This window comes from Sesamum indicum, linkage group LG2, assembly GCF_000512975.1.
Source record: "Sesamum indicum cultivar Zhongzhi No. 13 linkage group LG2, S_indicum_v1.0, whole genome shotgun sequence".
Taxonomy (NCBI): domain Eukaryota; kingdom Viridiplantae; phylum Streptophyta; class Magnoliopsida; order Lamiales; family Pedaliaceae; genus Sesamum; species Sesamum indicum.
In genome coordinates this window covers 525,811-548,251 of record NC_026146.1, presented here as the reverse complement: position 1 = coordinate 548,251, position 22,441 = coordinate 525,811, and the positions used below count along the sequence as shown (strand labels likewise).

At 35.8% G+C, this 22,441-nt stretch overlaps 6 protein-coding genes across 6 annotated transcripts in view; 3 read left to right on the top strand and 3 right to left on the bottom strand.

Annotated features, from left to right (window-relative positions):
- On the bottom strand, nucleotides 215–5,803 carry LOC105175515 (transmembrane 9 superfamily member 1). Its single transcript, XM_011097972.2, has 12 exons — nucleotides 5,428–5,803; nucleotides 4,491–4,683; nucleotides 4,305–4,409; nucleotides 4,159–4,176; nucleotides 3,970–4,064; nucleotides 3,727–3,879; nucleotides 3,308–3,442; nucleotides 2,944–3,110; nucleotides 2,063–2,157; nucleotides 1,569–1,942; nucleotides 803–1,076; nucleotides 215–701 (listed from the first exon to the last, which is right to left on the bottom strand). Exons 1-12 carry the CDS (start codon nucleotides 5,500–5,502, stop codon nucleotides 634–636), a joined length of 1,752 nt encoding a protein of 583 aa, XP_011096274.1. The 5' UTR covers nucleotides 5,503–5,803; the 3' UTR covers nucleotides 215–633.
- LOC105175505 lies at nucleotides 7,237–8,063 on the bottom strand. The gene has a single exon (XM_011097960.2). It carries the CDS (start codon nucleotides 7,872–7,874, stop codon nucleotides 7,413–7,415), a length of 462 nt encoding a protein of 153 aa, XP_011096262.1. The 5' UTR covers nucleotides 7,875–8,063; the 3' UTR covers nucleotides 7,237–7,412.
- Nucleotides 11,023–13,956, top strand: LOC105175495 (protein NRT1/ PTR FAMILY 5.10). Its single transcript, XM_011097950.2, has 4 exons — nucleotides 11,023–11,214; nucleotides 11,307–11,524; nucleotides 11,957–12,474; nucleotides 12,786–13,956. Exons 1-4 carry the CDS (start codon nucleotides 11,076–11,078, stop codon nucleotides 13,600–13,602), a joined length of 1,692 nt encoding a protein of 563 aa, XP_011096252.1. The 5' UTR covers nucleotides 11,023–11,075; the 3' UTR covers nucleotides 13,603–13,956.
- Nucleotides 14,585–17,978, top strand: LOC105175487 (probable polygalacturonase At1g80170). Its single transcript, XM_011097938.2, has 9 exons — nucleotides 14,585–15,036; nucleotides 15,135–15,263; nucleotides 15,437–15,607; nucleotides 15,703–15,723; nucleotides 15,804–16,011; nucleotides 16,088–16,169; nucleotides 16,299–16,407; nucleotides 16,709–16,825; nucleotides 17,401–17,978. Exons 1-9 carry the CDS (start codon nucleotides 14,791–14,793, stop codon nucleotides 17,710–17,712), a joined length of 1,395 nt encoding a protein of 464 aa, XP_011096240.1. The 5' UTR covers nucleotides 14,585–14,790; the 3' UTR covers nucleotides 17,713–17,978.
- Nucleotides 17,930–20,770, bottom strand: LOC105175477 (E3 ubiquitin-protein ligase RNF170). Its single transcript, XM_011097927.2, has 5 exons — nucleotides 20,571–20,770; nucleotides 19,824–20,023; nucleotides 19,347–19,448; nucleotides 18,481–18,532; nucleotides 17,930–18,401 (listed from the first exon to the last, which is right to left on the bottom strand). Exons 1-5 carry the CDS (start codon nucleotides 20,659–20,661, stop codon nucleotides 18,289–18,291), a joined length of 558 nt encoding a protein of 185 aa, XP_011096229.1. The 5' UTR covers nucleotides 20,662–20,770; the 3' UTR covers nucleotides 17,930–18,288.
- Nucleotides 21,530–22,441, top strand: part of LOC105175466 — an 11,544-nt gene continuing 10,632 nt past the window's right edge. The window contains exon 1 of the mRNA XM_011097916.2: nucleotides 21,530–21,794. Coding sequence (XP_011096218.1) covers nucleotides 21,600–21,794 — 195 coding nt within the window. The 5' untranslated portion in view covers nucleotides 21,530–21,599. The remainder of the gene's footprint in view (nucleotides 21,795–22,441) is intronic.

Below are 22,441 nucleotides of genomic sequence, written 5' to 3'. Positions count from 1 at the left end.
CAAACCCTCGTCCATTCCGCATGAGTAAATCCAAGTCCACTATAAATCACTCTTACAAATAATAGTATAATAATTCTTTCGCATTCCATGTATCAATTCAAGGACAAATCTCAAAGTTCGAATGCATGATTTTTATCCTTCTTATCAACTTAACACAAGCGCGGGAGAGGTAACCATGCAGGTTGGAGGCAGAAGTTAAAAGTGCACCAAGAAGTTGGAATAGAGCAGTATCTTTGGTCTAAAGATCATTTAATTCATGGGAAAAAATTGAAACGGATACTAGACAGATTTTTCGGCACTCTTGCAGAAAATTGTTCAGAATTTCAGAAGAAAAATCAACTATTGCCAGGTCCTATATGAATGAAACAAAGTGAGGTAACAAATACCTATGCAACAAAATTTACAGGCTACAAAGATTTCTCAGCATGTTCTTGAGCAGATGTAAACAGGAGTAAAGGTAAGTGGAGTATCCTGGTTCACATTCCAAACCTCCAGCCAAGTTTCAACATCTCTCATGCCATGGCCGCAAAGAGATCCTGTACTTTTGGAGGCTCAAGAGCTGGTTGTTCCTTCCCTCCAGATTGGCATTACTTCATTCAAAACCAAATCAAAGCACCTCGTATCTTCTGGAACTCAGTCACATTTGATGTTTCTGTAAATTCTCCTGACAAACAAGTTCGAGCCCAGGTACCCAACAGCACCTGAAATTTGTGAAAGATGAGCAAAGATGACTTTCCAAATAGACAAATGCCTCTTGTATGACTATATGAAGAATGTGGAGAAAATGGACTCACAAACTTACCACATAGTATTCCCAAACCAAGACAGAACATCAAAGTGTATCCAAAGTAAAAGCTGGTTTGGAAAAAGCCTGACATCTTAGTCTTGACATGATAGTAATATATGGAATAGAGGTAGACATAAAGAGCAGTGGAGGCAGCAGAGAAGAATGAAGTCCATTGCCAGTGATAGTTCTCAGCATTCAGCAAGAAATATGTCCCCACAATTGTGACACAAACGGTGACAATGATTAGAATCACAAACACAAGTAGCATGAAGCCGTACACATAGTAAACCTGTCAACAGCAAAAATTAATAAGGATGATAAGCAGCAAGAATGGACAGGAGGAAGGGCCAGAGACGGAGATAGAAACTAAAGTGTAATAGAGTCTCTAAATAAGAATAGAAGTTGGTCTCCCAAAATATTTATTCACATGGAACATAGATAAAAGATGTAGGAAGAGAAAGTATACCAGACCAAAAACTCAATCGAAGAATAATTTTATGAGATTGCCTCAGTCATTTCTATATGCAAATTTTTTTTTTATGTTCTCTTTCTAGCAATTCTCAAAATTTGCAAAACACATCAAATTGTTCAAAATTGAATTCAGCAATAGACCTGGCACAATCCAAAAGGGAGAAAATTTCAAGCCATGACAAAACAGGATCTAAAACATAGCCAACGAGAAAGCCCAGCAGATAAAACATCTAGCTACACCTCATGGTCAAATTTCTCAATCATCAAAGAAAGAGTTCACCTAAAAACATAAAAAGAATTGAGAAATTACCTTGTAATTCCAGAAGGAAGTGAAGACAAAATACATTTCGATAAAAATGCTTCCAAAAGGAAGCAGACCTCCCATTAGAGAGATAACAGAAGGTGTGAGATACCATTTCTTCTCGGGAATTGGACGAGGGATGGTCTTCACTCGGCAAGGATTGTTTGGTGCACCACTCCAGTTTCTTCCAACAACAGTTCCAAGAAGTGCCAGTGGAAAAGATATAAAAGCCCATATGATAAAAACAACCACCATCGTACCAAAGGGAATGGCAGCCAGAGAACCATAAAATATGGCAATCGTATTTAAGATGAAGCCAATACCAAAGCACATGAAAGGGAAAAGTGATGCTGTGAGGATCATTGACTTTATCCACGATTTACCTAACAGAAGATAACAGAATATAATAATCCGTTATGCACTAGGATTGCTGTCAAAAAGCTTTTTCAAAGAAAACGCAACGGAATACAGTTATTTTAGTAGGGGTTCAAATGAAAACATACCCCCGTTCCGGGAATACATGCCACCACTCACATAACCAGCTATAAATGATGTAAAAGCATAACAGACAATGAAGGTTGTGACAATTGCTCCTCTCCTGAGTCACATAACATTGCAGCAGGTAAATTACAACAACTGAGAAAAACAAATATTATAAAGAGGAAGTATACCCTTCGGCAGCATCAGAACTCAACAAATGATGCCGTACCCCTTCTGTGACAGTATTATAATTGAGATAGTTAATTCCAAAAAACAGTGAAACAACGGACGTCTATTGGAGGGTTGCTAAAGGGCATTAAAGATTTGCAAACAGACTAATTCATTAAACAGGATCTAGTTACAAAATTGGACAAGAAAACCATGCCCCGGGAAATAAAGGTCTTTGAATACATCAAAGGAACTATATAATGCAAAAATCTCGATAAAATACCAAAAGGTTTCCTAATATCAAATGAAAAATAGAACACCAAGAAAATGTCGCTGCATCAAATAAACAGAAGTCAAGGTTTTTTTACTTCATTTTGTTCAATTTTCCTATTTATTTCATCTTGCAAAAGGAGCTTCATAGGTGAGGGGCAGTGAATCCAAGGTCAGTGAAATAAATTGAGGTTTGATCATGTAGGATACTGCAACAAGCTGAGCTTGTAAGACTGCATTTGACATCTTAGGAACTATCATAAAACCAGAATCAGATCCTAATGTTGAGAGCTTTTTTAACATCACATTGACTATTAAGCAAACTCATTTCTTGTGGTCGATAAAAAAAATTTTAATCTCAAGTCCGTTCCAAGTATAATTAGGACTTAATGAGCTACGTAAGGCACTTGTCTGTTTCACTGTCACACTGCTAAAATGACGTGAGAGATAGGTGGTTCTGGCATACCCTATGTACAACATTCCGACAATTGCTAAAATGATGACAAGCAGAACAAGTGTTGCTAGCTGAGCACCAGTTCCAACAACAGCCGAAAGTAGAGCCAGATTTTGAGAGGGCCGGAACACATCACCATGGACAAGTTTCCAACCAGATTCTTCATTCACATCCCGTTCCTAAATATGAAAAGCTCAAAATAAGCAAGCTTCCAAAAGGCATTTGTTCTTTCAATTCGTTCAACCAGTTAAGAGGCTTTTGATTAATACAGAATCCATGTCAATCATGTGTTGAATAAGTTGAAGCTAAACTAGTACAAATTGTTACTCTATTGTTGTTTTTATAGAAAGATAAGAAAAGATTTAGAAAATATTACCAGAGTCTCCAGATCATCATCTTCTCGGGCATATTTAGCATAGTCATTGCGGAGGGTGCGCATTAATATCATAGACACCAAACCAGTAAGGAAGATTACCATCATGAAAGAATTAAAGACAGAGAACCAGTGAATCTGCAAAATGACAACTCATTGATGAGCTGATGGCTGGGAGACATGGCAGTACTAAAAGCTTTCTCCCAACTACTACATAACAGTAACCTTTTCAATAACACCCCTTCCCTCACACCCCCAAAAAAAAAGAAAAAGAGAAAAGGGCAGCACCTTAGGAGAAAAATCTTCAGAATATATGGACTAATACGCGTAAGGTATCCAACAATCTCCCAACACGACTAATGGATAGGAACAACTGTACATATTCACACACAGGATGACTTCGAACTGTTAACTAAGTGTACCTGGTGCTCAAAAAAGGGGTAGTCCAGATAAACATCGAAACGGCGTGCAAACGTAATGTTAGTTGGAACCCATTTGACAGAGTAAGTCATATCCAACACTCGCCCTTCTTCAAGTGTCTTAGGATTTTCTTGAGTAAGATTTACATGAATAATCTGCAAGTCAATTTCTTCGATTCAAAAATGAAGATCGTCTTAAGGAATAAGACAATGTACAGAAAAATATCTATCTACTCTGAAACCCACTTGGTTCCCATTGTAGTTAATGACAAGATTCTTGTGTGTCCAAAGTACATGCTTATTATCATTGGCTCTATCAGGAAGCACCTCACCAACAAAACCTTCAGAAAAGAATTGGCAATAAAATCAAAGTTTTAACTCAGTCCAACAGTGTATTAAACTAATAAGAACATATATATAGATATATACACATACCCCACAATGGCAAATCATCTGATCAGAAGTGAGCCACAAGTACACAGAAACAGAACAGAAGTTAGAGAAGAACCAGAATATATTTCAAAAGGTGTAATACAGTTACTGTGCAGTAATACAACAGCAACGATAATGCTAAAACATACCCATAAAAAATTCAAACCAGTATGAATTGTCAATTGCATCCTTAAACTGTTTAACCTTCGCTGCTTCCAGTTCAATTTCACAGATTGTAGTCCTCTCCACATCTCCTGAAAAAGATGAACCACATCTGAGGGCAAAGTTGTAAGCAATCGAAAAAATATGACCAAAGTATAGTATCGGGATATTACTCTTAAATTTTATTTCGAGTTGGCTGTCAATAAGCTCATTCCCTCCAAGAACCTCACCAAGGCCACCCCACTTGTGAGCTGGACTGCCAGGTGGGTGGCAAAATGGGAGGCTGTAATAGTTGTAGGTTTCTTGGGGATTGTTATATGGGCCAACCTTGTTTACCCATAAAGTAACCGACTCATCGTCTTGATACTACGGATCAACAAAAACATATCAGCGAAGTGAATTAAAAGGAGAAACACAAAGGGCACTCTCTTCACTAGACAATTGAGAAACCAAAATTTCTTGAATCCATGGTAACCATTCAAAGCATTAATCTTGAAAATGTGCACTGCAGGAATCGTAAGTAAATTTTCCGTTTGAAGCATAAACAATAAATACACGAAACAATTTATAAAAAGAATGGAATAAGGAATTTCATGCATACAAACAGATTGTACAAACTAAAAAAAGAAAAGACAAGTGCAGTGATAACTCCCTTTCATGAATCCCAATATGAATATAAAATACTACAATTCAAGGTGAAGTACACTCGATAACCCTTCAAATGGATAAAACATCAACAGAATCCAATAGAACTTTTCACGCAACTTTATGCCATTTGATACAAGTTCCAAATATAAAAAAATAAACAAAAGAAATTTATCCTCATCGCCTCCTCCATTAGTCATTTCCTTAAGGCTATCACAAACCAGATACCTTCTCTTGCTAGGCACATGACTGATTACATAAAATAAAGAAGAAAAAAGATAAACCAACATCCGTAATAAGTTAAAGAGAAGAGAAGAAAACTAAATGTGCAGTAACGGCGTCAAATCAAATTGAGTACAATTTATAACCTAAGGAAATATATATTCTAAACAAGATCTACGATCAGTCGAGAAACGAATAGGTAACTTGAACAACTTAACTAGGGCAAATCAGCAATTTAATCACCTTGCCAAAAGTGGAGGAGACGAGGAACAAGAAGAAGAAAATGAAGATGCACACAAATCGGACAGCGGACCGCATCGTTCTGAATGGAATGAGGTCCTCGGATCTGAATCAAGAAATCCCACAAGAATGAAAATGTCAAGAAGAAAAGAAAAAAAGGGAAATTCTTCTTTGTGTCTCTTGATTCCTTCAACTGTAATTCAGATCTCAAGAGAAATGGACTCTCCGGCGCTCCCCTCGTCTCAGACTCTCACGTCTTCATTCGATCGTTGGAAGATTTTGGATCCGAGGAGAATTGTCAGAAACTACAAGACAATATGAAAGAAAAGGTGGAAATGTGGGTTTATGGCTCACACCGAGACCGAGTGTGACTGTGTGTGCGTGTGAGAGTCAGTAGGCTACGCTTATAATAATTCTAATTATTCCCTTCCTTCCTATTTCCCTGTCCCGTAATTCTTTACCAACAATTTTATTAAACCTCCCATTGAATATGTATATATTTATTTTATTTTATTTTATGAAAAATATTATAATTTAATTATATAAATTTAATTAATATAATTTATTATTATTTTTAATTATATTAATGTATTATTTAAAAAAAAAAAAAGAAACTACAGAATACATTTGGTACTCTTACATTGAAATTAATCTTTTTACTTATTTTTTTCATTCAAAATTGTTTTTATACAATATAGTGATATGAATTTGTCAAAAAAATTAAATTTGAGTACACCACTTCTATTTCAGTCACGTGTATGAATCACAACTTGAAGCAACACCATTGACTATCAATATTTCTTTTTTTCTTTACTCCCATAATCAGAATAGAAGGGCCCTTTAGGCAGAACGTCTTCATAATTAAGGACCTAAGCATGGGATACAAATCTACCATTTGTTTTTGTTTTTATTTTTATTCACTATTTTTAATGTTGTGATACTTTTATAATATATTTGAATTGAATATTTTTAGATGCAGGTGAGAATTATAAAGATAATTTATAGATATTGAATTTAAGTTTATAATACAAAATCGAGATAACATGAAAGCATGTCTTGTCATATTCACCTCATAGTTAAAGTCTAAAGAACGAAGACGCCTAAAAGAATATATGATAAAGTGGAGGAAAAATTCACCCAAGACAAAAAAAATTGAAACACATCTCACTTGTGGAATAAGGATGTCCTTACATTTTGGTAGTTAAAGGATAAAATTGTACTTTTCACATTATTTATCTATATTATATAAGAGAAGTTCTTATCCTCTCATAAACGTCACTTGTATCAATTTTATGTTATGTCCATAATATCTCTAGTTTTATTTTTTTTTCTTTTTTTTTAAATGTGATGCATTTATTTTAATATATATTTTTAAATTCATAATATATTTTAAGATATAATATATTATCTATTATATGCATATAGGAACAACGTGCCAAATCAACTAGTGATAAATAACACATATGAATTAGTATAAATATCCGTTGTTTTCATTTGGAAAAGGGACATAAGGAGTCGTGTTGAGATTGCAGTAAACTAGTTTCGATCGTTTTTCAAATAATAAAAATTCTGTTTCAACTGCTATCACATTTTTACTACATTATTCAAATTATACAATAATCATATATTTACTTGAATGTTGTAAGAATAATTCACAAAAAAATTCCATTAAATAGTTGAATGGAGTATGTAAATTACATCTTTAGTTCTATATTTTAGCCTAAAATTAATTTGAAAGTTACATTATTTTTTTAGTTCATAAATCATAATATTTAGATTTGTATTTTTGCATCAACGGGTTTTCGTAAAGGAGATAGAAAGACAAGTATGTACTGCAAAGTCAGAAATTTCTGTTGTTGAGTTGACTTTTTAACATGTATACACTCACAAGAAAAACTAAAAAAAGAAAAAAATAATAATAATAAAAGAAGAAGAAGAAATAAATAAAAAGGAGAGGAGACGGTAGTATATCAATTGTCAATTTTGCGTTATTGCAGAAGAGGCCTCGGACTATCAAAATATTCCACATCGGCCCCGTCATTCTCATCACCGTCCCCGCACTCGTACACAGATCCAACCACAAGCAACAGCTGATCTTCCAGGTACCTCTGCAGCAATCCTACTTCGTCTCCAACCTCCCCGTGATCGCTCCGCGATTCTCCGCGGCCAGCATCCGCCTTCCGCCGTTTCCGGCACATCAAGTAGCATACGCAGATGAAGGGGCAGGAGGCGCAGAACAAAGGGAGAAGAAAAGGGCTGCATAGGATCAGAAACAAGTATCTCATCCGACGGCGATTGAGCCAAGAAGTCAGCATCCTGGCGATGGCGGAGATGGAAACACAGTTGGAGCATACGGCGTCGTTCGGGGCCTGTGTTACGAGAAGCGGGTGGTGGGACTGTTTTTGGAGTGTTTTGGGGACGAAAGAACACCACCACTGGGAGTCCCACATCACATCAGGGGATTCCTTTTTCTATTGTTTTTTCGGTGTTGTTTTCGTTACTTGGGAGAAAAGAGAACGTGCGATTGCGAGCAGAATTGATGCTGAATGAGAGAGAGAGACGGCTTCTTTACTTTGCCCTTTTGGGTTGGGAAAAGCAGTGCAATTGCGTATAAATTTTGATCCTATTAAATTAATAATTCGATGAGTGTTTTATATTAATCTATTTATATAGTACATATATTATATTTTTTATATAATTAATTTAAATTTAATCAACCTCAGTTGGAATTAGAATTTAACACAAACTCAATCTACTGATATTGATTTTTCATCTTTTATGAACTACACAAGTACTTCCGTTTCCTTTTGTTTTCTGATTGGTAATGGGAATAACACTATAAGAACTCCAAATTTAAAGTGTTGCATCTCTTTCTCTCTTTTAGTCTTTTACCAAATATATATATATATATATAAATAAATTTTATGTAAGTAATGGGTATATAATCTAAGTTGGAGATCAAATCTTTTACATGATCGTCATCAAGTGGTCATTGTTTGCTTTATCTTCGATTCCTGCAAGTACAACCAAAGTCAATGTGCATTAGATGTATTCTAATTGCAATCCCTTCAATGCCTATTTCACTAATTTTGATTAGATTATAAAATCAGTTCATAATTATGTAAACAATATTTTCATACACCACAATTAAAGATTGAGGTATTTATAACTTTCCTTCAGGAGGGGCGTGGAAATTCTACATTAGCTACCAGTCGTGCATGGTGGCTCACATCAAATTTTATGGCGTGCTGGTGCAGGCTGTCGACTGTAGCTTCACTGGTTCGTATTTTATCCCCACCAAGGCCCAGGGTATGATGGTTTTCACTATTTTTGGGACACTTCAAAATTCTCAAACACATTTTTGTGCTTTGGTTGGCTATCCTCGACAGGCTGTCCACATTGGACAACCCTGGCTTTCTCACTTGGGCACCTCATGTATCTTGTGTGATGATGAATCTGAAAACGCACAGCCACCTATTCTTCCGATGTCGCTATTCCCAGCACTGCTTGGTTGATCAGTATTATGTGCGGGTTACTTAGCCTAATCGTTCTTGTTCTACAGATATTACATGGGCTTCGTCGAGGTGGAAAGGGAAACATGTTATTAATGCGGTCTACAGAGCATTACTTGCTTCTTTGGTTATCACATTTGGATGGAGCACAATCAGTGTCGATTTGAGAATGTGCCCGCTATGCACTTTCTAATACTATTCTTTATGATGTTAGACAACGGATTATTAGTGTTGAACTATCATTTTTCTGTTAGTTCATGTGGTATATATTGCTTATGGTGGATCCTTTGGTTTATTGGGGGTAAAACTTCGTAATGATTCATAATTGTACTATACTCTTGTATTTTATTTTTTTTTGTTTAAAGAAATTTTACATTTATCGAAAAAAAAACTTCCGTTTCCTAAACCAACTAGTTCAAGATAATGGCAATCATTATAAACCATTGATTTTAAGAGTATTGTACAATCAAAATATAAAATAATATGATCCTCTAGTCTAGTATATAAGGCCATTATAAAAAATTCTAAACTGCGTTTTTATTTTTTTGGTATACTTGTGAATGAATTCCATGTTTGTATACACTAAGTATAAATAAAAGCAAATTATCATTTTACAATAGTCAAAATAATTCAAAATGTAAAATGAAATGGTTTGATGCATAGGCAAACTTTGTCCACCGTGTGATGGACATTGGACTAATAAAGCATGAAACACGAGATTTAATAAGTCGGAATATGAATAGTCCATTTCTTTATTAGTGCCGACGATTCTAATTTCCACCTCAAAATCCTTTCTACACCTCTGGATTCTTTTCCAACAGTATTTTTCTTGCAGCGGACTTGTGATTGGCTTGTGCTGTGGTCTTAATTTTTAGGGATAATTATACTCTATTTTTTTTAGATATATCGTAATTACTCATAGACCTTTATAATTTAAAAAAATATATTTATCACTCATGAAGTTTGATTTCATTTAGCAAATAAGTCCATTCATTAGTTAAAATTTATTGAATTTACTGATATTAACAAGCTAAGTGAATGAATTGATATTTACCCTCGATTGACTCATTACTGACTTATTGCAGGTCAATTTTTTTTTTCGAAATAAATTACCCTTATAAAGGTGAAAATATACCTTATCAAATGCATTAACGCGTGAAAGGCGTATGAGGGTAATTTGATAGTAAAAAGATTTATACGACCTGCAATAAGTCAATCAGGGATTAATATACGTTTTTTTCCCAAATTTTTTTTATTAATATAAGCAAATTCAGTAAGTTTTGACTAACAGAGGGACTCATTTGTTAGATGAAAGCAAACTTTATGGGTGATAAATGTAATTTCTCAAATTATAGGAGGCCTAAGTGTAATTACACAAAATCTCAGGGGAGGGGAGGGTAATTTTTCCTAATTTTTAAGGATAACTACATCGTTCATCAATAAAATTTGATGTAATTACGCTTAAATTTTTTATGATTTAAAAAATTATATATAATACCTCTTATATTGTTTCTATCTAAAAATAAATTCATCTGTTAGTTAAAATTGATTGAATTTGTTGATATTAACAAAAAAAAGAATTGATGGAAAATTTATATTTAATCCGATTGACTTATTACTTATTTATGACATGTTAAATAAATTTTCTTGACTAAACTACTCTTTTAAGAGTGAAAATATACATTCTCAAATGTATTATGGTGTGAAGATGTATAAGAGTAGTTTGACCATAAAAATATTTATTTGATTTGAAATAAGTCAGTCATAAGTAATTTCAAAGTAAATATGAATTTTTATTTAATTTATTTGTTAAAATCGACAAATTTTATGATTTTTTACTGATGGAGGAATTTTTTTAGTAGACGAAAACAAAAGATAAGGGAACTAAATTTAATTTTTCGAAGTACGACAAAGAGTTTATGTATGATAATACTAAAATTTAGAGGAGGGCATTGTAATAATCCCTAATTCTTAATTATGTTTTAGGTGTAAAGTTAGAAATAAACGTATTGCAGGGGTATAACTGCAAAACTAAAAAGATATGGGCCTACGGTAGCAACTGGTGGTACGGTAAAAAACGGAAAAAATGAATCTTTGTTATCGTTGCCAGGTGCAATTGTTGTGGCGGAGACAGCAGCAATGGCCCTCGGTGCAGCAGCCATTTCAGACGCCGAAGCTCCGCTGCTGGACGATACAGTCGAGGGTTCCATTGACTTCAAAGGCCGCCCCGTTTCCAGATCCAAATCTGGTGGCTGGAAATCAGCTTCTTTCATCATAGGTACTGTTTGTAAACTAATAACTGCGTTTATGAGTTTCTCACCCATTTTATGTTTCTTTTCCCTTCACTTGTGCGGTTTTTGTACTTGTTAGGCGTTGAAGTGGCGGAGAGGTTTGCTTATTATGGAATAAGTTCGAATTTGATAAGCTATTTGACGGGACCCTTGGGCCAGTCCACAGCCACGGCGGCGGAGAATGTCAACGTGTGGTCTGGGACGGCGTCGCTTTTGCCGCTGTTGGGTGGATTTTTGGCAGACTCATTCTTCGGTCGATACCGGATGATTGTTGTTGCTTCTGTCCTGTACATTTTGGTCAGTGGTAGATTCTTCTGAAAAAATTGAAGCTACGGTTTATAATGTTCTCATATTTATGGAATTCTTCTTTTTTTATTTTTCATTAACGAGCGAATTTGAATCCAAATAGGAAGTAAACATTTTGCTCCAGATTCATAGGTTTTCTTTTTGCAGCTACTTCTGGTTGAAATAGTCTGTTCTCTGAAATTTTCCAGGTTAGGTGGACTAATTAGTGAAGACTCCACTTTGAAATAGAAAAAGTAGGAGTGGAACTAATTCAGTCCTTTAGATATCCAATAAAAGAACTCAACTTTGTGATCGAGTGGAACATGAAAAAGAAAAAAAGTTACAAGAGAAGAAAAGAACTTTTGACTTAGTTATCTTGAACAAGTTCATTGTTTGGGTGAGAACAGGTCAATTTTGGTCTTTTTACATTGTGATTGATTACAGGGACTTGGATGCTTGTCTCTATCAGCTCTGATTTACTCTTTCGACTCTTCTGATTCGCCGCCACAGCTGCAAATTGTTCTCTTTTTCTTCTCCTTATATATAGTAGCATTAGCACAAGGCGGGCATAAACCTTGTGTCCAAGCTTTTGGAGCTGACCAGTTTGATGAGCAGGATCCAGAAGAGTGTAAAGCTAAAAGCTCATTCTTTAACTGGTGGTACTTTTCCTTCTGTGCTGGTGTTGTGGTAGCTCTGTCTGTTTTAAACTACATCCAGGACAACTTGAGTTGGGGCCTTGGCTTTGGAATCCCCTGCATTGTCATGTGTCTTGCCCTGATTCTGTTTTTGCTTGGAAGCTATACGTATCGGTTTCGCCTACAAAGTGATGAGAGGAACCCATTTCTCAGGATTTCTCAAGTATTTGTCAGAGCAGCTAGAAATTGGCAGACCACCACTTCAGTTATATCCATGGAAGCAGAAAATCAGGGAATTCTGCCTTATGAAGGCTTTCAGCAATATGAGTAAGTCAACTGAGGTGCTGTCTCTGTCAAGATATGGCATTTAAGATCTAAAATTTCATGAATTACATTACCTGCCCAAAGAAACAGATTATCTAAAAGTTGTTGAGTGAGATTTTCTTTTTCTTGGGCCATTCTTTCTGTCTGAATCAAAATTTTCTTTTTACTGATATCTGATTGCAGTCACATAATTAATTACCTTTCACCTTCTTGAAACTGAGAGAACAATAAGAAGCTTGCCATGATTCTATATGTACATCTTTGCTTCTGTTATTATAATTGGGGGATTAACTTCAGTTCTGTCTTGATGATAGGTTTCTTAATAAAGCATTAGTTGCACCTAATGGTTCAAAACTAGATGGGAAAGTCTGTAGCATCACTGACATTGAAGAGGCTAAGGCAATTCTTAGGCTTGTTCCAATATGGGCTACATGTTTGATTTATGCAGTAGTATATTCACAATCATCCACTTTATTCACCAAGCAAGGAGTTACAATGGACCGTTACATCACCCCAACGTTTCAAATACCAGCTGCTTCACTCCAATCTGTCATCAGTTTATCCATTGTCATCTTTATTCCTGTCTATGACCGGATTTTGGTTCCAATAGCCAGAGCCATATCTGGGAAACCATCTGGCATCTCAATGCTTCAGCGGATTGGTACTGGAATATTTCTATCTTTGCTTTCCATGGTAATTGCAGCTCTAGTTGAGAGGAAACGTCTTCAAACAGCTATTCAATATGGGCTGGTGGACATGCCAAAGGCGACAGTGCCAATGAGTGTGTGGTGGCTGACACCCCAATACTTGCTTTTTGGAGTTTCTGATGTGTTCACAATGGTTGGTCTTCAAGAATTTTTCTATGACCAGGTCCCGAGTGAATTGAGAAGTATAGGTCTTGCTCTATATCTCAGCATATTTGGGGTTGGGAGTTTCATAAGCAGTTTTCTCATCTCTGTCATTGAGAAAGCCACAGGTGGGCAGGGTCAGGACAGTTGGTTCTCCAACAACTTGAATCGGGCACATCTAGATTACTTCTATTGGCTTCTGGCGGGGCTTAGTACAGCTGCATTCATCACCTACCTCTACTTTGCAAAATCTTATATTTATAATAGAAAAGGCAATGTGTGATATTATCTCGCATAAGACGATATCAACTTCCACGAGAAACTAGAGAGAGCAAGTAGGAAATCCTAGAGTATTTTCTCATGGAAAGTATTGGTGCATCATTTTCTATCTGCCATGCTGTTGCTATTTTCTCATAAAGATGGTATGCTTTTCATTGACAGCAACAATGGTTTCTACAAAGATTTTCTTCATTGTATATCCTTAGTTGGCCTATCATCTACTGGTTACTGAATGTTCCCAGAACATAAGGTCTACTGATTGGCCGCATTCGATGATACTGTAAACATCATCGAATTGTAGTTGTAGCAACATAAATATCATCATTGAAATATTAATTTGAATGTTTATTGGCTGCAAGCTTTAGATTGATTACGCTTTGAATTCCCGTAACATCATTGTATATATGAAATCGCTTAAAACTGCAAGATTGCAAACTTTAGAAGTCTGTAAAACATGCGTATGTAATTGTATTTGTATCAATTTAAAACACAAGCTCACACACGGAAAGACTTTCGGTACATGGGTTGTGCATGTTCTATCAATTAGCATGCTCATGCTCTTTTGTGGACAGTATCGTACATCTTTTCACATTTGCACTGATTTCGACAATCGTCATGAACTTTCAGTCTTAGGATTCATCATAGTTAATGATACTTTCTTATACCACTCTCCCAATACCATCAAGAAAAACTAGGCAGTACATGATATCATGGACATCATTGTTTCTTTTACGTAAAACATTACAAGAACCAGATGTTACATAAAGCACAAAATAACGAAAGAGCTCATCATTAACTGCTTGAACAAGAAAAACCATCATTACCAACTCCAATTAACCATCTAATCTCATAATCTTAATGTAATTCGTATTTCCTATCCTTAAGAACTACTTTGTCTCTTTCCCGTTTCTTCTGTTGTCTTCATCAAATCAGTTTTGACTAATAAGGGAATGTCTATTGTGGGCCGCTAGTTTGAAGAGTAAAGCAAAGTCATTCAGAGTTTCAAAATCTTACCCTTCAAGTGTGGGCGTATATGCAGAGAGTTAATACCTTCATGTCCTTTCAAGCCAAGCCAAATAACACCCACAAATCCGTACTTATATATTAATAACCCATTGTCTTTCTCCTGATTTATGTATCCAAAAACCTTTAATCTAGCATTAAAGAAGCAAATACACGGTATCGTAGAATCATGAGCAAGTTAACATTTCTTTGCTTTCTTATGTTGCTAGTGGTACCCCCTAGGAGTGCAGATGAAGCTTATCCTGACAGGTTTGATATTTTATCAACTGTCGAGGATTCGGACAAACAAGAAGGAGATTACGATGAATTTGAGCTCTTAGACTCACCGTACTGGAAAAGTGGTCGTGGGAACAAGGTTCTTGTAAATGTGGATGCATTTGGTGCAGTTGGAGATGGAGTGTCTGATGATACTCAGGTAAAAAAAAGTTGTAGTGGAACACTCCCTGTCCGAATATTTGGAGGAGAAGATTTTACCTTTTCTTTTCTGAAAGTCTGTACATGTATTAATTTCAGGCCTTTGTAAATGCATGGAAAGAAGCTTGTTCCACACGAAAATCAGTTCTATTGGTCCCTGAAGAACGTAGGTACCTAGTAAATGCTACAAGATTTAAAGGGCCTTGTGCTGACAAGATTATAGTCCAGGTATTTATATTGATTTGTTAAATGTGTACACTGAAATCTAGTAGATGTCTGACACACACAAAGACAGATATCCTTTCTTTTCCTCTATAACATAAGTGCTATATTTTGACCCGAATACTAAGTCGGAGTAAATCTTTTCATCAACCTCAGTGATCAGTGAACTTGATGTGCAGATTGATGGAACTATTGTAGCGCCGGATGATCCCAAAAATTGGGATCCCAAGAACCCACGAATTTGGCTTGGTTTTTACAATTTAAACAGGGCTGTTTTCCAAGGAAACGGGGTTATTGATGGCTCAGGAAGCAAATGGTGGGCAGCTTCTTGCAAAAGGAACAAGTCCAATGTAAATCTTGAATAAAATCATGTTTTCATAGTTTTAGAAGTTGTGTTGCATTATTAACAAGTACTGTTTTTTTCTTTCCTCTCCGTCTCCCTCAGCCATGCAAAGAAGCACCAACGGTGAGGTTCTACTGCATCAGTTGTATGAAACTACATATGTTAACACCAGATCTGGTTAATGAAAATGTTACCTGATGCAGGCTTTAACTATAAGTTCTAGCTCAGCTGTAAGAGTGAAAGGCCTCACAATTCAAAACAGCCAACAAATGCACTTTGTGATTACCCGTTCTGATTCAGTTCGCGTGACTGGTGTAAAAGTTTCAGCTCCCGGGGACAGTCCCAATACTGATGGAATTCATATTACTGAATCAACGAATGTAGTTCTTCAAAACTGCAAAATTGGAACAGGTTCGCGTTAAATGGCCATCTTGTCTTGGTTTCTGATATAACAGTGAGCATTACCATTTTGCATCTATGGCTGTAGGTGATGATTGTATCTCGATTGTCAACGGTAGCTCAACTATCAAGATGAACAATATATATTGTGGGCCTGGTCATGGAATCAGGTGAAAAATCAAAACATTTTCTTTTACGTCTGCTTCATATAATTAGAAAGAGTAATACTAGATATTTCAAGATTTATATCAGATATATCTGACAGCGCGTTGTTGTTTCTTCTGATTATTATGCTGCAGCATAGGCAGTCTTGGGAAGAAAAACTCCACAGGTATAGTTGAGATGATTGACCTGGATACTGCTTTCCTTCGAGGCACAACAAATGGCCTTAGGATCAAGACTTGGCAGGTAAAGTCCGAAGCTCTTGATTTACAGAAGACAAGAATTATGAGCATCACTGAACAATCTTATTACAGTATGCAAAAAGAGCAGTACAAGGTTGAGCAGAAGAGTGAATAACATCCCCTGTTCAAACAAGAAACATACTAATATGCTAACTTTGACAAACTTTGCACCTTTTGCAATTTAATCTTAAATTTTAACCGACTCGTATATTCATGTTCAGAATCTTCAGTCAGAAACATGAGCAAGGTCTTTTTAACATCGGAGATCTCCATCCTATTTCTTGATAAAGATTTTTGGTTTGTAGGGAGGTTCCGGTTATGTAAGATCGGTGCGCTATCAAAATGTGAGGATGGAGGACGTCTCCAATCCCATTATCATCGACCAATTCTATTGTGATTCACCAAAGAATTGTAAAAATCAGGTATAGCATGTGCTGCAACTTATCATTAACTCTTATAATTACATTTACACTCCCTATAAAAATGTGAAATTACAGTTTCGCCTAAAGAAATTTTATAATTACACTTATTTTTCCTCCAAAAATTCATTATTTACACTTGACTCTCTTTTGCTAGGATTTGGACGAAAAATACTAACGTCAGCCAAAAAAATTGCATAAATTTTCAATTTACCCATAATTTAATATATTAACCCCACTTCATATATATATAAGTACAAAAATATACAAGAATATTAAATGATGGACAAAATTAAAAATTTATATATTTTTCTTTCCTTTCATCAATATTTTCTATCCAAATCCTAACGGAAGGATACGAGATAACTTCAAAACTTTTTAGGAGGAAAATATAATTTAGCATTTTTAAAGGGGGTTTATGTGTAATTAACCCCTAACTCTTAATATATCTAGGTGAATATTTTATTCCGCTATCTGCCTGTCATTTTGAAGGAAGAAATAAGCAACTTCGTCTAACTTGATGCTCGCTTTTACCAATACATAATATTGAAGCTTGTTTTTTCACCTCAATATCTTAGACTTCAGCCGTTGCAATAAGCCAAATCATGTACCTGAACATAAGTGGGACTTCTAGAAGCCAAAAGGCCATCAAATTTGCATGCAGTGACACAGTTCCCTGCACAGACATCATTCTCGACAATATCGACATACAGAGCAAAGATGGCACTGTAGAGACCTACTGCAACTCTGCTTCAGGCTTCTATTTTGGATATGTTCATCCTTCGGCAGAATGTTTGTCGTCGTCTGATAAGGATTTGACGATCTCACAGGCAAAAGAAGCCGAGGTCACCAAAAGCAGCAGAGAATATCTTGTCCATACAGAACTTTGAGTCGACCTCATTACAATTTTTCTGATACATGAGCATTAGAGTATGAGACAGCATGGCATTTATTGGAGCACATCTGAACTCTCAGATTCTGTTCTTGAAACTCTAGTATATGTCACTATGTTGTATGGTAGTCAAGAAGTATATGTGATACAGCTTCCTTAGGATACACATTAAAATATTTTGAAGAACACCAAGGAATTCCTTGTACATTTCCCCATATAGAATTGAAAATTTGAAATAGAATGAGAATGATTTAATGCAAAGTATTTCTATCTCCACTTATCTGCTAGTATACGGATTTGTTTGGTTTGCCATACCTAGACAAGAAGTTGAATAACTCCTCAACATCAAAGGTATTACTTACTTGATCATGTGTATCCGTAAAGAGTACGTCTAGTTTACAAATTTCCATACACTAGGTAAAAGAAACTCAAGAAAATGAATGAAAACAATTTCCCAGTGGGACTCCAGTTCAGTCTGAGAATCCAGTAGGCGGGGATAGTACAAATCTTGACAGCAGAGCATAGAAGGCCTTCTCTTTTCCGCTCCAGTTGCTTTGAAGCATCCATCTCAATCTTAAGCACCTCCATGGCGGGCTACAAGAACAGCTCGATAAAGGGCAGCAACGTGCAGGAAACATATGAACACAATAATCAGATCATCCAAGAGACCAAATATGCCTAACAGTGCTGCGACAGGGAAATTGCAAGCTTTACTGAGAACCCAAACCAAATAATTAAGAATGTTGGAGCCCTAATAATATAGTACCTTCGGGAATGATGTCCACTGGGCTAATGACATATATAGCACTAACAAGCATCTGCATCAGGTAAAAAAGGAAATTCAATATCCATGTGAAGTAAAGTCAGTAAATATGGTTTGCACAACCGAAAAGAACTGCAGAACTCCAACAGCAAATGACTTGGCATGTTCGCCTAATATCAGGTCAAATAAGTGAAGCAAGACGTATACAGTTCCTCGACTATAATTGTATTGGTCTTTAAGTAGTTGTTGCAATAAAATAGTTGAATGTTCTCTAGTGGATCGTGCGATGCAAAAATTAAAGGTCATTAACAATGAGCTGACAAGAGTTAGTCCCAGACTCCCAGTTAACCTACATTCTATTGTTCAACATTATTTGAGAAATTGTAATTGACGAAGAGACATCTTTATAGGCTCAATATCCAGACTTTGTGGCCTTAGTCTAGTGCACGCACAATGAATTTCAAACAAGCTTAACTGGCCAAGTTTTTTTTTTCAATTAAACCACCCGGGGATGGGGGAGCTTTTTGGAGTCCCCAACCCTTCTTTATTAAAATCAGAAAGCGAGCAAATTTACAACGGGGACTACAGAATCCCTATCATTTCTAAAAAGCTGTAAAAAAAAGGAGTACTACTCCCTTACAAAGCTTAACTGGCCAAGTTATTTAGCCAACAGATTTCTTTATATAATAAATGAATATAGCAATATCATCAATACAAAATAAGTGATAACGACCCAAAAAGTCCTTAAAAACTAAAATGGTAAGTAGCGAACATAATAAATTGCAGCCATATAAAAGCATAGCAGTTAAAAATGAGAAGCATCAGATCATATTCTGTAATGGTTGTATAAAGGGAGTGACAAACTTAACTGCCAGATAGACGCGTGCCCTTATAACAAACGGGAGTGATCTTTGAGGATCCATCACATCCCGTAACAATCTCTTGAGAAGAAAGGGAAGGTCTTGCATTCTCTGCGACAAAAAAGGATCCGTATATGTAACATACATGCCCTAAGGACAAAGCGCACGTGAAAAAGCAGTATCTCTTTCGGATTTCATAGTATCTGGCAATAGTAATTACGCTGCTCTAAAAAATAACCATGTTTTTTTCTTTAATACCGAAGCAAAAAGAAATCAGATATTAACCTAGTTACTTTTTGGATGGTTAACTATAATAAGAAAAGATGACTACTTTCAGGAGCAGATATACAGAATGCATAAAGTAATTCATGAAGAGATGAACTCCAACATAATAGCAAACAGAAAAAGATATAGCTGCTATCAGCAAAATAGCCAACCCACAACATAGCTAAGGAGCAAATAACAAGGTATGTATTACTTGATAACCTGCATTAGACCATTCGAGCGTTCACCATATAGACGGTTATATCTTTCGATCCTCTGCAAAATCTCAGAAACATCAGACATATGGCGCCGCCTAGATGAAGCCTCACTAGGAACCAACAAGGTAATCTCACGTCTGCATAAGGGGCATTTACATGGGTGAAGAGCAGCTCCGTGTTCCCAAACTTGTAGGATACAACTACCTGAAATAAACAGCCCATCAGGTATTACAACACTGCATTTTAGTTGAATGGGGGAAAATATAACCCATGTCATGTGATCTATTTCAGACAAACTTATACTGCCATATCATCTTATGCTCATATGAATATGGTGATAGACTTTGGGGCCAACAAGGGACTGGGGCCGGGTCGTTGAAGCTTACATAAAATCATCAGACAGTAAGAATGCAGTTCTTTTCAAAATGCGCTCACAGGCCCTAATCCTAATATTGAAACAGAAAACTTCTCACTCATCAGTTATCGCACTTGGAATTCTTTGAACAAGATAACTGTGAAATAAAACTTCAATTTATCCAGCATCTGCAAAATAAACGGCGCAGTATCTTAACATGTGAAAAGCTCAAATCATTTCAGTGAAGAGCTCTGGTCAATCCAATCACAATCAATCTCCCATCCCGTATGACAATTTCTTTCCAAAAACGAAGGGTCCCTGATTTTAATCTAAACTATACAAAAGCTTGGAATCCGCATAACAATAGTGTTGCGCGTGTGTAAAAGAAGGACGCACCGCAGAACCAATGACTGCAATTGGCTTGGCAAGGAATATGAAAATTGGCATGGCATATGGAACACACATCATTCTCCGGTGGCCCATCCATTTTCTCTCTATCCAAATCTCGCAAATTTCCCTTCTCTCTCTGTTTCTTGATCTGCTGCTGCAGTTTGTTGTCGGAATTGGGAATTGGGGTTTTGAGTATAATGTGCCTTAGTCTGTAAGATTTCTGGGGCTGTTTTGTGATTAGAGAATACTTGTGGGCTTGAGGCTATGAATTTTGTGTATTTTTGAGAAAAAACATAAATAATATAAAGAAGTTTTAATGAAGAAAAAGGACTTTTAGTTAAGTAGGCATAGCTTAATTGATGATGCATGATTAGAAGGATATGAGTTTGATTTTCATTGATTTGTGAGGTTTTTCGCTTTTCAAAATTGCTCCCAGCTTATATTAAGGTAGAGGAGGTGCCATAAAAATCTAAGTGGACGAACGTGACGAGTTGAAAGGTTCCCATACTGTTTGAAGAATCGAGGTATAGATGCCAAACAGAGCTAACTCCTATCTATATTATAGAGTTGTTCCTAAGAAAGATTATTAATCTTGAGTATCCAAACAATTAATTCTTCAAATAGGGTTTTTTAGTTCCAGCACCCGTTATTAATCTATTTTTATATAATTATTCATATGTTATAATATAATAATAATAATAATAATTATTATTATTAATTATATTTATATTTAATATTAATTAATAATGTATATTAATTATTAATAATTAAAAATATAATATAATTGTAATCCATCTAATTAAAAAAATTAATTAAGAGGTTCAATAAGATAGAGTAGACAAAAACCAAGAAATTGAGGGGATAATCTGAAATAACTATATACATTGAGGACTAAAATGAAAGATTTAATTTCCATACTTGTAACGGTTAAATTGCATTTAATTTGAACCTCAGCCCAGCATCCATTGTGATTATGCTCACACCTGACACCACAAGAAGGCAAGAAATCCAGCAGAGATTATTGGTATAGCCATTATGATTACCATAATCCCCAAACCATCAACATTCAATTCCTCGGAAATCAACCCACTATATATTAGTAATCCACGCTCCTCCATTTCTCCGTTTTTCAGTTCCCAAATTCGACTCAAATTCCCAAATAGACGTCGCCGGTTTCAGATTCAGGCGTCTTCTTTAGTTCTCCCGCTTCTCCCTTTCCCAATTGATCAGGTGATTTCTCTGTTTATGGGTTTGTTCTCTTCCGTTCTTGTTTTATGGGTTTTGATTCTAAAAGTCTGAAGTGGTTACAGGTGATTTTGTCTTTTAAGGGTTTTTTTTCAGTTTGAGTTATTGTTTTTTGGTGGGTTTTGATTCGGAAGTTCGCGAAGTTTTTATCTCAAGAAAGTTTCGAACTGTTGCTTTGATGGTAAAAAGAAGGAATTCTCCTCATCTTGTTTTCCTGTCCACTTGGGTGGACTAGATTGAATGATAGATAATGAGTGGTCCCAGAACCTGCATAAAATTTTTTCATGCTCTTTCATTTAAATGTGTCTGTGTGTATATGTAGACAAGATCATCAGCAAAGCTGTTTGTGTATTTACATGCATTCAGAGGCAGATGCACGCCTAAACGTTCTTGATAGTGTATAGATGTAGTTTATAAGAAGTCTAACTGATCAGTAAATGTGCACTTGTGTACATTAGGATACGTATCACGAAATGCTTGTCTACTGGGTTATTCAAATGCTTGACTTAGGGGTGTATTGCTTGAATATGAGTAAATACTACATATGAGGGGGATTAAGATGTAATTTGACTTACATAGTGGATTTCTGGCGTATCTCCTGAAATAAAGCAAAACGAGAAAAATGTCATGTC

Bases quoted from the DNA above. Each gene is read 5' to 3' on its own strand.
- LOC105175515 (XM_011097972.2), bottom strand. From the start codon at position 5,502: ATGCGGTCCGCTGTCCGATTTGTGTGCATCTTCATTTTCTTCTTCTTG. The intron at 3,880-3,969 runs GTGGGTTTCAGA...ATTGACTTGCAG, and splicing joins TTAACTACAATGGGAACCAA to ATTATTCATGTAAATCTTAC. The intron at 3,443-3,726 runs GTACACTTAGTT...GTCATTTTGCAG, and splicing joins ACCCCTTTTTTGAGCACCAG to ATTCACTGGTTCTCTGTCTT.
- LOC105175505 (XM_011097960.2), bottom strand. From the start codon at position 7,874: ATGTGGGACTCCCAGTGGTGGTGTTCTTTCGTCCCCAAAACACTCCAA.
- LOC105175495 (XM_011097950.2), top strand. From the start codon at position 11,076: ATGGCCCTCGGTGCAGCAGCCATTTCAGACGCCGAAGCTCCGCTGCTG. The intron at 11,215-11,306 runs GTACTGTTTGTA...TGTACTTGTTAG, and splicing joins ATCAGCTTCTTTCATCATAG to GCGTTGAAGTGGCGGAGAGG. The intron at 11,525-11,956 runs GTCAGTGGTAGA...GATTGATTACAG, and splicing joins CTTCTGTCCTGTACATTTTG to GGACTTGGATGCTTGTCTCT.
- LOC105175487 (XM_011097938.2), top strand. From the start codon at position 14,791: ATGAGCAAGTTAACATTTCTTTGCTTTCTTATGTTGCTAGTGGTACCC. The intron at 15,608-15,702 runs GTAAATCTTGAA...CGTCTCCCTCAG, and splicing joins GCAAAAGGAACAAGTCCAAT to CCATGCAAAGAAGCACCAAC. The intron at 16,408-16,708 runs GTAAAGTCCGAA...TTTGGTTTGTAG, and splicing joins TTAGGATCAAGACTTGGCAG to GGAGGTTCCGGTTATGTAAG.
- LOC105175477 (XM_011097927.2), bottom strand. From the start codon at position 20,661: ATGGATGGGCCACCGGAGAATGATGTGTGTTCCATATGCCATGCCAAT. The intron at 18,533-19,346 runs GTTAAGTTTGTC...TACCTGATGCAG, and splicing joins GGGCACGCGTCTATCTGGCA to ATGCTTGTTAGTGCTATATA. The intron at 18,402-18,480 runs GTACTATATTAT...TCCCTGTCGCAG, and splicing joins AGTGGACATCATTCCCGAAG to CACTGTTAGGCATATTTGGT.